Raw genomic sequence first — 12,440 nt, forward strand, 5'->3', positions numbered from 1 at the left:
AGTTTAGCACCTGTATGGGAAAGTGCCACCAGAATCACTCACAAAGAAATCTGAGAAAAAGATTTAAATGGTTGTATATTTTCTTATATTTTGGTACAGGACATGGCATAGCATTATGTTTATTGCATGTTTACGATTCAATCCCACCAAATTCTAAAATTTGAAAAAAGCATACAGTATCAATATAAAAAAGTGTTAACTGGTTTTTAAGAGATGTCAAACACTTAATGGGGTCAAATTGACCCAAAACATAATAGGGTGGCCTGTAGCGTAGTGGTTAAGGTACGTGACTGGGACCCACAAGGTCGGTGGTTTGATCCCTGGTGTAGCCACAATAAGATCTGTTGGGCCCTTAACCCTGCATTGCACCAGGGAGGATTGTCTCCTGCTTAGTCTAATCAACTGTATGTCGCTCTGGATAAGAGTGTCTGCCAAAATAGCATTAATGTAATAGGAGGGTTGAAGAAGTTGGCATTTCTGTGATGCCTGGATAACCATGATATCTGTGTTTCACTGTAACTGAAGTCCTTATATTTTATTCAATAAATAGTCTGTTTATAAGCAGCTTACTACGTCCTGTTTCACAAAACATTACACTTTTCCCAACCCATCTTCACATTCAAAAAAATGATTAATAACAAAAGGGGTAAATTATTTAATACAGAAGTTTCAGTGATGGGGTGGCACAGATGGTGCGGTGGGTAGCACTGCCGCCTCACAGCAAGGAGGTCCTGTGGTCGAATCCTGGTCAGCCCCTGGGTGGAGTTTACATGTTCTCTCCGTGTTTACATGAGTTTTCTCCAGGTACTGCGGTTTCCTCCCACAGTCCAAAGACAGGCTCATTGGAGAGTCTAAATTTCTCATGGGTATGAGTGTGTGAGTGAATGGTGTGTGTGCCCTGCGATGGATTGGCGACCTGTCCAGGGTGATTCCTGCCTTTCGCCCAATGTATGCTGGGATAGGCTCCAGCCCCCCTGCGACCCTGTTCAGGATAAGCGGGTTCAGATAATGGAATAATAATAATGGTAAATGTTTGCACCTTTATCGGACAATAGGTTTACTGCACACGACATACATCCAGATTGATGTGAAGCAAAACCTGCCAAATCAACACAGATTTTCACTGTCAGCCAATTCCATACAGTGACATCCGGGACCTCCACAGCTGTGGCCAAGGCTAGCTATATCTCAGCAAATCAGCATCGAGCTTCCTCAGTTGCATGCAGGTTGTCTGGCGGGAGAGTATATTGGTAGCGAATTTCGTGAAGGGATTAATAAACGGGGGATTTGGTTTACAGTGTGGAACTAAAAATTACTTAAACTTAATATACTGCTGTCGTCCAAAGTAAAACTTTTCTTAACTAGCTAAATTCTGAGCATTACGGAAAAGTAGCCAGCCAGTGTTAAAGAATGGTTGGCTTTATGCTAGAACGCTTATAACAATAGTTAGCTGCTGGCTAATATTGCTAGCCAGGGACGCCTCGAGATAGGTTGCGAAACGCTAGGTAATTTCCGTATGACCAGTTCGTTGTGCTTCGCCTACGTTTAATGTCTGAGGCTTCTTGGTCACTGAAAGACGAGTCCGTTTTAAATTAAATTAACGAGGTAACGTTAGTTGGGTACTTCGCTCTATTCGGTTAAATCATCCACTTCAGCTATGGCGAAAGTTCAAGTGTTAAACGTTGCGGTTCTGGACAACCCGAGTCCATTTTGCAACCCCTTTCAGTTTGAAATGACATTTGAATGCATGGAGGACCTACCAGAAGGTGAGTGCACTGTTCATACCGCGCGGATGTTAGCTAGCTAGCTAGCTTATCTTTTTAAAGATCTTAGTTTAATTGTGCTTCGCATTATGTAGCGTCTGTGTTAGGTTATGGAAACAGAATGCCAGCTAATTAGCTAGCAAGCATTGCGTATTGACAGTGGCCCCAATTGTACAATCTTGGCAATTTTAGCTAGCCAAAAGGCTTATTTCTATTGCTATGTTATTTGATTTAGTTCTATTGCTTCGTTTGGTCTGATAGTTTAGACTTGGGCTGCTGTGTAACTTAACTGAAATTAGTTGATTTCTGGGATGCGATTACGATTGACATCTTGTGTTTAAATGGCTTGGCAAATAACAATTCTAACACCCGTATATTATCATCTTTTAACTTGTCTACTACGTATATTTTATTCATAGAACAAAGCAAGAAAATTAACAATACAGTCGTCTTTGAAATTTGGCGCCGGCGGGGACTTGAACCAAGCGATTGAAAATGACTTTGGTCCACGCCTCTTCCAATCGATTGGACAATTTCTGTTACGTGGGCGGGCATCTTGTCTTGACTTGTCCGGGAGGCGCGCTCTTCCTCTGCTTCGAATTTAACGTGACAGCAGCCGACTGTGGTCGACTAAGACGCTGCGGAGATTATTTCGTTAAAGTGGCCGCTCTGATATTATTTGCTTTTAACAGATTATCTTTCTGAAAGCTAGTCCAAGCATACATCAGGTGCTAAGAGCAGTCGTCTCTTACGTCCATTTACCAATGATTGAATCGCACACTTGGAAGCCTTGTCAGCCGTTACTCGGGGGAATTAAGACGTTTGACTAATTTCCGTTGATTGCCGCTGTCGAGGACCCGGCCCTAGGCCCACCTGTTGATATTTTTATTTATTTATTTATTTTTTAATATTAGCACCGCCCATTCCAGTTCACGGTGTTTGAATTGAACTCCAAATGGCCTCAGGAGTCCTGTTGTGTTGTGTGGCCACACTGGGCCCAAATCAGAGTTTCTGCTCCTTCTGAGAGTGATAGCTAGGACCCCCAACATCAGTTAGGACATCGGGGTGTGGTATCGTAGGAGTGGAAGCCACACCCCTCTTTCATATAACCCACCCTAAGCCACCACCCTGGAAAGGCAAAACTGTTCACGCGATCGCTCAGTAACTAAATTATTACTACTGGTCTCCCTCTCTTGCTTCTCTCAGTTGTATTGTATTACTTTATGGTAAATGGTTGGAATTTATATAGCGCCTTTATCCAAAGCGCTGTACAATTGATACTTCTCATTCACCCATTCATACACGCACTCTCACACCGACGGCGATTGGCTGCCATGCAAGGCACCGGCTCATCAGCAGCATTTAGGGGTTAGGTGTCTTGCTCAGGGACGTGTCGACACAGCCCGGGCGGGAAATTGAACCGGCAATCCACCGACTGCCAGACGACTGCTCTTACTGCCTGAGCCATGTCGCTTAGGACGTAAGCGTGGTTGGCTGGCAGTCGGTGGGTTGCCGGTGGGTTGCCGGTTCGATCTTGCCCTGGGTGTGTCGAAGTGTCCCTGAGCAAGACTCTTAACCCCTCATTTGTCCTGATGAGCTGGTTGGTGCCTTGCATGGCAGCCAATCGCTGTGAGAGTGTGAGAGGGAAGCATCGATTGTACAGCGCTTTGGATAAAGGCGCTATATAAATGCCAACAATTTACAATTTAAATGGAGCAGATGTGCAACAATTAACTTTTTTTTTTTTTCATGTCCTTTGAACAAATGTGGCCAGGGTATTTGTCCATGTATTCATTTTTGACGACTGTCAAAACTGTGATATACAGCAGCGTCTGTGTGCTGAAGCCCATGTTTTTGGTAGGACTGCTGCTGAGGTTGCGTTCCTCTTCAATGTGCACTTCATTGTACGACGCTCTGGATAAGAGCATCTGCTAAATGCTTTGTAATGTTTATAAATTCAATTTCTCTGCGCTCCCTCTTCTGCAACCTGTGGCAGCAGCGCCCCCCGGGGGCTACGGTTTGTCACTGCAGGGTTTTTTATTTATTTTATTTTTATTTTATTTTTTAACGCTGCACGATTTCTCCCGTTGCAGATCTGGAGTGGAAGATCATCTACGTGGGCTCAGCGGAGAGTGAGGAGTACGACCAGACATTGGACTCGGTTCTGGTGGGCCCGGTTCCGGCCGGCAGGCATATGTTTGTGTTCCAGGTGGGTTCTGTGTCCGCACCGCCATTGGTTCCGAGCCGCCTGCTGATTCCCAGGGAAATGCATCTGCGTTTCTAATCGCATTGCGTTGCATTAATGGCATTTGGCAGACGCTCTTATCCAGAGCGACGTACTTCAAAGTGCAAAGTGCGTACCCATAACCAGGGGATAAGTGCGCTGAAAGACCCTAGAGGGAAGTACAGTTTCAACTGCCTTTTAAAAAGATATATCTATATTTTTTTATTATTATTTTTATTGTAGTACCGCAGCACACAAACCGCTTGCCTAGCCAAACAAAACATCCTCATACAAGTAAATATCACAGGTAAAGACAACAATTAAGGTTCACAGGGAGGTAGGGAGGGACAGGGAGAGGTGCAGCTTGAAGAGGTGCGTCTTCAGTCTGCGCTTGAAGATGGGTTTGAGTTGAATTTTTATAAGAGTGAATAACTGCTGCTATGGATCGTGTAGACCACAGGTGTCAAACTCCAGTCCTGGAGGGCCGCAGTGTCTGCTGGTTTTTGGGATGTTCTCGGCACCTGTGGTTCATTCAAGTCATTGGTTGGCTAAAGAATCCACAGAAGGCCTTAATTTACAACTGATTGTAAGGAAACCCCAAAAACCTGCAGACACTGCGGCCCCCTGGAAATTCACTTTGACACCCCTCGTGTAGACAGTGAGCATGGACAATGTATAGACAATTGTCCATGCTTTTGTTTAACCATACCTGAAGCTTTAGTTGGCAAATAACGTCATAGACAAAGTGAAATGCTACTGTCAATAAACAATCCAACATCTGAGGCCACGTGAAATGCTTCTGAAAAAAAAAATCACTTATCTACCGGGTATTGATAGGACAGCCAATCAGCAGCAAGGCCTTGCAGTGATTGGGGAAAAAAAAATCCAATGAAGCTGTTTGACCTTGCTTGCTGACTGGCTCAGCTCAAGGAAACTGCGTCCACACACCCATTCTCCCCGTCCCATCATCCCCTGCGCCGCTGACCTTTGACCCCTGTGACGGTGCCCCTTCCCGCTGGCAGGCGGACGCGCCGAACACCGGCCTGATCCCCGAGACGGACGCGGTGGGCGTCACCGTGGTGCTGATCACCTGCACGTACCGCGGACAGGAGTTCATCCGCATCGGATACTACGTCAACAACGAGTACACCGACCCGGAGCTGCGCGAGAACCCGCCCCTGAAACCCGACTACTCGCAGGTGAGCTCGCCTGTCCCGACGAGAGCGCGCTCCCGTTTTTTAAATTGCGCCTCACACTTTTGTTTCTGTCCGGTGCCATGTGCCGCAAACGTTCTGACATTACACCTCATGTCATGTCATGTCATGTCGTCATGTCATGTCATGTCATGTCATGTCATGTCATGTCATGTGGCTGATGCTTTTATCCACAGCTAAACATGGCCCAACAGTATTCCGATACAATGGGGGAAGAACACTGCTCACTAAAACTAAACAAGATAAATTATCTACGTCATTCTACTAAGAATATCTACGACGAATTAATATGCACTACATATACAGTCGTACCATTGATTTTTACGTGTAGCGATGTCCCTTAAGAGTCATTACATTACATTAATGGAATTTGGCAGACTCTCTTATCCAGAGCGACATACAGTTGATTAGACTAAGCAGGAGACAATCCTCCCCTGGAGCAATGCAGGGTTAAGGCCCTTTGCCCAACAGCTGTGCGGATCTTATTGTGGCTACACCGGGGATCGAACCACCGACCTTGCGGGTCCCAGTCATGCACCTTAACCACTATGTTACAGGCCGCCCACAAACAACTGTCAAACAGGAAAATAAACCTACGGTACCGGTAAACGGACCTGTTGTTATGAACCTCACTAATTGGTAAACACTCGTACCACTATTGGAGTAATGCGCTTTTCAAACGGGTAATCCCACCTTGTTATATGGGGGAGGCAGGGGGGAGATCACTTTTTGACCCTTGACCTTTGACCCCCCCGGATGAGAGATTCAGTTCTGAATACCTTTCTCACAGCTCCAGAGGAACATTCTGGCCTCGAACCCACGCGTGACACGCTTCCACATCAACTGGGACGGCTGTGCCGACAAGATGGAGGACAGTGAGAACGTGGACCCTGCCCCCAACGCCATGCTGCCCCCTTCCTGCGCCCCTGGGAAGCCCCCGGCCCTCGGGCTGATGCCAGACAACTCCATGGACTGTTTGTAGACAACCGCAGAAACACACAAGCGCGCATACACTGTCACACAACAAGCACTACTGTAGTGAAAGTATGTATGAAACACTCATGTGCGCACACACACACACACACACACACACACACACTGCACACAAGCACTCTGCATCTCGTCTCCTATCACTTCTGGTATAGGAATGAGGTAAGGACATTTTACACACGCGCACACACACACACACACACACACACACACACACACACACACACATTCTACATTGCTACTCCTAGCACTTCTCAGAGGAAGGAAACCAGGAACCTCCTGCACGGATACGTGTGCGTTTGTTTGTTTGTTTGTGTGTTTGTTTGTGTGTGTTCCGTGTGCTCTACACCACGACTCCTAGCACCGTTCGTTGAGGAAGGAGGCCAGGAAACGGATGAACGCGTTTATGTGCACACAGCACATGCACTCTGGCGACTGAAGTGGACTGCAAGACAGAACGCTTGTGCTTGTGCAGCGCTTCCGCCAGCTACCCCGTCTCGACGGGGTTTCTGTGCACAAGGGAAGCTAGAATCTCTGGACTGGACTGACGTGAAAGCCCAGAATCTCCGCTGCACCTGCAACTTGTAGAGAGCCATTTTTCCTCAGAACAATGATTGCCATTCCTTTTATGGGGAGGGCGAGCGAAAAGGACAAAAAAAACGGGACGGAAGAATCTGAAGCAACAATTTCACTCCTGAAAAGGGGGAAGAATTTAATTTGAGGTGGCATAACAATGTCTTTTTTAGTTTTGCCTTTTTGACATTAACTGGAGAACAGAGCTGGGTGGGGGTGGGGGTGGGGGTGGAGGGAGGGATGGGGTCTGTAGTTGTGCATGAAGGTGTTTGACTATTGTTAACTGTATATATATCTATGTTCTAATTTTGTTTTTGTTTTTGTAGCTCCATTTATATTGCAAAGATTGTCATGCATCTTTATGTACCGGGATGTTATTTTAATACCCAAGAAAAGCTTTATAATTATCTTGTGTGATGGTAAATAAATGTTTTTGAATACAGCTGTAGCTCTGCCCCCCCCCCCCTGCAGTCTCATTGAGATGGAGTAGTATGGCGTATGGGAAACGCTGGCTCTGAGCTATAGTGAAGATGGGGGTGGGTGGGGGGTGGAGCTCCAATGCTTTTGTTTCATTCATAAAATACTGCAGTGAGAGAGAGCCCACCTCAGACACGCTCGCCCTCCGCTGCAATTTTCAGTGACGGTGCAGCCTACCAGCCGTCGCTAGGCAACAGCAGTGGCAGGCACAGGAGTAGAGGTCTTTGCGTGCAGCTTGCTTTGGGGGTTGGGTTGGGGGGGGGGGGCACCTCTCGAATCACTCTTCCCTCTACCGTCCTTCCCTCTCATCGCTGTCCCTCTCACTGTCTTAGACTTGGTCTCCCTCCTCATCCTAGCTCCTGCACCTAGACTCCCTTGCCTGGCTTTGCGCTAGGCGGTGGTAGCGATGGTGACAGATTATTGGCTATGTAAATTCAGAGTGCCCAGTGGTGGTGGGGGGGGGGGGGAGCGTTGTTAAGGTGCAGCAAGTCTTGCGGTGCACGTCAAGAAGGATAGCTCTAGCTTTTTTTTTTTTCGGGGTGGTTTTTCTTGCATTAAATGCAACCTTCTGCAACTTGCTTTGGCTGGAACCATAACTATATGCCAAATGTTTAAATTGTGAGGGAGCGTTTGCTCTCTGCCTGTTGCGGTGGGCATGCATCTTTGACCACGGGAACCTATCCAAATGCATCTATAATCTTAGATTTATTTAAAATGACTAATATGTTGAATGCTCCTGATTTGTATTACATATAGCTAGTTAGGGTATAGGTAATCTATCTTTACTGTGAAGTGCATTTGCGAGCAGCATTTTATCAGCCACTTCAGAATTGACTGAACCTTTGCAGACAGACTAGTGCTCAATTTAATATTCTAGTCGTAGAGTATCCACCTGCCTTAAATTCTGACCACCTTTCTAAAAATAGGCTGTCGTTGACGTCACTCGGCCAATCACAGATTACCCGGGCGGGAGGGGGTTAGCGGGGCCATTTCGTTTTCAGGTTTTTCATCGACAACCAATCTAAATTCGGCAAATGGGACGGTTTCTAGGTAAGTTACGGGAAAATCACACCTGCCGAGCCAACCAAAACAGCATAAGGAGAAAGGAGGCGTGGCGGCCCGCAGCGCACCACTGTCTGTCATGTTTGAATTGACCTATGGGGTAAGTACAAGGGTGGGACCCCTGCAGCTGGAGTTCCATCTGCCTCATACGGCGGATTAAGAGGGGGCTGTATTGATTTGGGCAAGTTCTAATCGGTACCGGATTTGGAAAGGTTTTCGGAACCTGGGCCAGGAAAGGAGTGTATACAACTGTGGGCAGTCGAAACCGCCCGTACAGGATTCCTGTGATCCAATAAAACGGAGAGCCGGGGGGCCTCCGCAGGGGCTGCGAGGAGGGACAGGGGGAATAGGAGATCCGAACCGGGATCGACAACACCGGACTCGGCCCGGGGGCGCAAGGGAACTGCCCGAAACGCCAGGGAGACATCTAATGTACTCGCTGTTTACGTCCTGGATTATTCGTGTTTTTTTTCCTATCGACAAAAGGAAATAATCGGGAGGCTATAAGGGGATATACCGTTAGTTTATATATTTCCAAACAAGGAGCAAGCTAGCTGGCTAGCTAGCAAAGAACCGACGAAAATACACCTCTGTTGAGCCGGACAAGTACTGCAAGGTTCGTGAAGTGTACGCTACGCTGCAGGAGGGAGAACTTGCTTGCAGGATCGCCTAGCGCTAACTAGCCACCCGGCCTGCAGACATGGGCAACGCGCCCACCGCCAAGAAGGGCAGCGACATGGAAAGCGGTAGGTAGCTAGCTACACTTATGCATGCTAGTGCTAGCTATGATGCGCTAGACAAGGGTAGGTATATTCTACTCGTACATTAATTACTCACAGACATTGATGAATCATGGATGCACCACTATAATAGCCCTAAGGCTGACTAACACCTTTAAATAATATTTTGACAGCAAGTATTTCACTGCGATTGCCTGGAAATATTTAACGTTACATTATGATAACAACTTTGCATGTAAGCTTTCCAAGCCAACTATAACGTTATAGCGATATCAATGTCCAGTGCTGTCTTTGGGTAACTAGCTAAATATCCATGACAGTATGCTAACCTTAGGTAGCTTATCATATGGCTTGTGCCAGGCGGGTAACGTTAACTAGCGGCATAGTGTAGATGTCTAGGTAAAAATGTTCATTTGGTTAACGTTACTCGCGAACAAATTGTGTTGAGATGCGCACGGTTCCAGAAAAGTAGTGACAGGGAGTTTATAGGGGCCCTCACTGAAATGGGTTGCTTTTCGTGTTGACAAGCGATGAATCGACTTGCTGAGCTAACCTTAGCTAAGCCAACAACTTGCATGGAGGCCCTGAGTTGGCTAACGTCAAGTCCTGCTTCGTCGCCTGTCAGTTACCAATGCCACCCGCTTCCCGATGTCAGCAGTTGCTATTTTGTGTCAATCGTATTATTTTTTATATTTTTTTAAGTTGTCTTTTATGCACACTCTGTTTGCGAGTCTCCTTATAGGCAGGCACATGTTCTTACTCTCAGACTTGAGCCAGCGAGGAGCTGCAGCTGCCACACTGACAGCGCCCGACCGCCCCATACCATGGCGACGTGCTGCACTTTCCAGTCCAAGATTCTCCGCTGCAGTAGTGCAAAATGCCCGTGTTAATGTTACACATGACTGTTACGTCTTCTCGTTGCTAAAACTGGCGTGTGAAATTTCCCCCGCCCGTCGGCTGGCGAAACGCTGGGCTCAGAGGGTGATTGGGTCGGTGTGTGACAGCACTTCGCAGTGGACCTTTTCAAGAGGGCAATAATACACACACACACACACACACACACACACACACCCTACTGTGAGCCAATGTGGGTGGGGGAGAGAGAGGAGGACTGTGTTTTGTGCTTGTCCTCTCGTTCTGTGCGTCAGATACTGGCAGATAACATTTTTAGTGTTTAAGCTCAGGGTGTCCTTATGCATCTATCGCCGCAGAAATGCGTACAAAAAACAATATACAAAACTTCCAGGCCCATTCTTTAGTCCTGGATTTACCACTCCTACTGAGATTCACATTCAAATGATTAATTGTCATCCCTTATCCCTGTCCCCAAGTAGTTTCCCTATCTCTACATTTTCAGTACATATTACATTACATTGCATATTGTTATTTAGCTGATGCTTTAATCCAAAGTGAATTACAGTAGATTAGACTAAGCAGGGGACAAGCTACAGGCTGCTGAGTGGCTTTGTTTTCTATGACTCCTGGATTGGGAGATAGTGGTTCTGTGACTCTTGCAGAGAGAGAAAGTGGTTCTATGACTCTTGCAGAGAGAGAAAGTGGTTCCATGACTTCTGGGTGAAGAGATAGTGGTTCTATGACTCTTGCAGAGAGAGATAGTGGTTCTATGACTCTTGCAGAGAGAGATAGTGGTTCTATGACTCTTGCAGAGAGAGATAGTGGTTCTATGACTCTTGCAGAGAGAGATAGTGGTTCTATGTCTCTTGCAGAGAGAGATAGTGGTTCTATGTCTCTTGCAGAGAGAGATAGTGGTTCTATGTCTCTTGCAGAGAGAGATAGTGGTTCTATGACTCTTGCAGAGAGAGAAAGTGGTTCCATGACTCCTGGATTGGGAGATAGTGGTTCTATGACTCTTGCAGAGAAAGTAAGTGGTTCTATGACTCTTGCAGAGAGAGAAAGTGGTTCCATGACTTCTGGGTGAAGAGATAGTGGTTCTATGACTCTTGCAGAGAAAGTAAGTGGTTCTATGACTCTTGCAGAGAGAGAAAGTGGTTCCATGACTTCTGGGTGAAGAGATAGTGGTTCTATGACTCTTGCAGAGAGATAGTGGTTCTATGACTCTTGCAGAAAGAGATAGTGGTGCTATGACTCTTGCAGAGAGAGATAGTGGTTCTATGACTCTTGCAGAGAGAGATAGTGGTTCTATGACTCTTGCAGAGAGAGATAGTGGTTCTATGTCTCTTGCAGAGAGAGATAGTGGTTCTATGTCTCTTGCAGAGAGAGATAGTGGTTCTATGTCTCTTGCAGAGAGAGATAGTGGTTCTATGACTCTTGCAGAGAGAGAAAGTGGTTCCATGACTCCTGGATTGGGAGATAGTGGTTCTATGACTCTTGCAGAGAAAGTAAGTGGTTCTATGACTCTTGCAGAGAGAGAAAGTGGTTCCATGACTCCTGGATTGGGAGATAGTGGTTCTATGACTCTTGCAGAGAAAGTAAGTGGTTCTATGACTCTTGCAGAGAGAGAAAGTGGTTCCATGACTTCTGGGTGAAGAGATAGTGGTTCTATGACTCTTGCAGAGAGATAGTGGTTCTATGACTCTTGCAGAAAGAGATAGTGGTGCTATGACTCTTGCAGAGAGAGATAGTGGTTCTATGTCTCTTGCAGAGAGAGATAGTGGTTCTATGACTCTTGCAGAGAGAGAAAGTGGTTCCATCACTCCTGGATTGGGAGATAGTGGTTCTATGACTCTTGCAGAGAGAGAAAGTGGTTCTATGACTCTTGCATGTGCACATGTATGGGTTTGTGTGCCCTTGAGCTTGTGTGTATACACTCACCGAGCAGTTTTGCTTTATTACACCTACTTATTCATGCGATTCTCTAATCGGCCAATCGTGTGGCAGCAGTGCAATGTATACAATCATGTAGATGCGGGTCAGGAGCTTCTGTGGCGGTTTCGGGGGAGAGTGTTCCAGAGCACAACGGTTCTGCCCGGATTGGCCGGTCTCCGCGGTAACAGGATGTCCCGGGAGCGACACGCTCTCCCAAATAAAGTCTTTCTCTCCATCGCAAATGTACCCTGAACGTACAGTAATGGGTACAAATGAATGCATTTTCCAAAACAAAAAACGTACAATTTTAGAATTTTTGTTGGCTCGGGGTACAATTTTATGTGCCTATAAGGGTACAGCCCCAGCGACTAGCATTTGCGCCTTTTTAGGCACTTTCACATCTTAATTTCTGAGTGTGCTGCTACTCACCTCCGCATCACATGGTGGCGCCACAGGACGTTATGAGGGCATATTTGTTCCCGCCCTCGGGAGTCTACAGGTTGTGCCAGTTTTCCTTGTTACCCAATACCTAGGCTAATTGGTCAATAAAGCAGGTGATTACATGTTCTGCCCCACACCTGCTTTCTTTTGTCTGAATGGGCTGGTTTTA

General features: G+C 46.5%; 2 protein-coding genes across 2 annotated transcripts in view; both read left to right on the top strand.

Moving 5' to 3' along the window:
• Positions 1 to 1,227: 1,227 nt before the first annotated feature.
• Positions 1,228 to 6,969, top strand: LOC133122148 (histone chaperone asf1b-A). The gene is made up of 4 exons (XM_061231917.1): positions 1,228 to 1,766; positions 3,857 to 3,972; positions 5,010 to 5,186; positions 5,992 to 6,969. Exons 1-4 carry the CDS (start codon positions 1,658 to 1,660, stop codon positions 6,181 to 6,183), a joined length of 594 nt encoding a protein of 197 aa, XP_061087901.1. The 5' UTR covers positions 1,228 to 1,657; the 3' UTR covers positions 6,184 to 6,969.
• Positions 6,970 to 8,447: 1,478 nt separating this feature from the next.
• Positions 8,448 to 12,440, top strand: part of LOC133117270 (cAMP-dependent protein kinase catalytic subunit alpha) — a 33,370-nt gene continuing 29,377 nt past the window's right edge. The window contains exon 1 of the mRNA XM_061227289.1: positions 8,448 to 9,049. Coding sequence (XP_061083273.1) covers positions 9,004 to 9,049 — 46 coding nt within the window. The 5' untranslated portion in view covers positions 8,448 to 9,003. The remainder of the gene's footprint in view (positions 9,050 to 12,440) is intronic.

Source organism: Conger conger, chromosome 2 (assembly GCF_963514075.1).
Source record: "Conger conger chromosome 2, fConCon1.1, whole genome shotgun sequence".
Classification (NCBI taxonomy): Eukaryota; Metazoa; Chordata; class Actinopteri; order Anguilliformes; family Congridae; genus Conger; species Conger conger.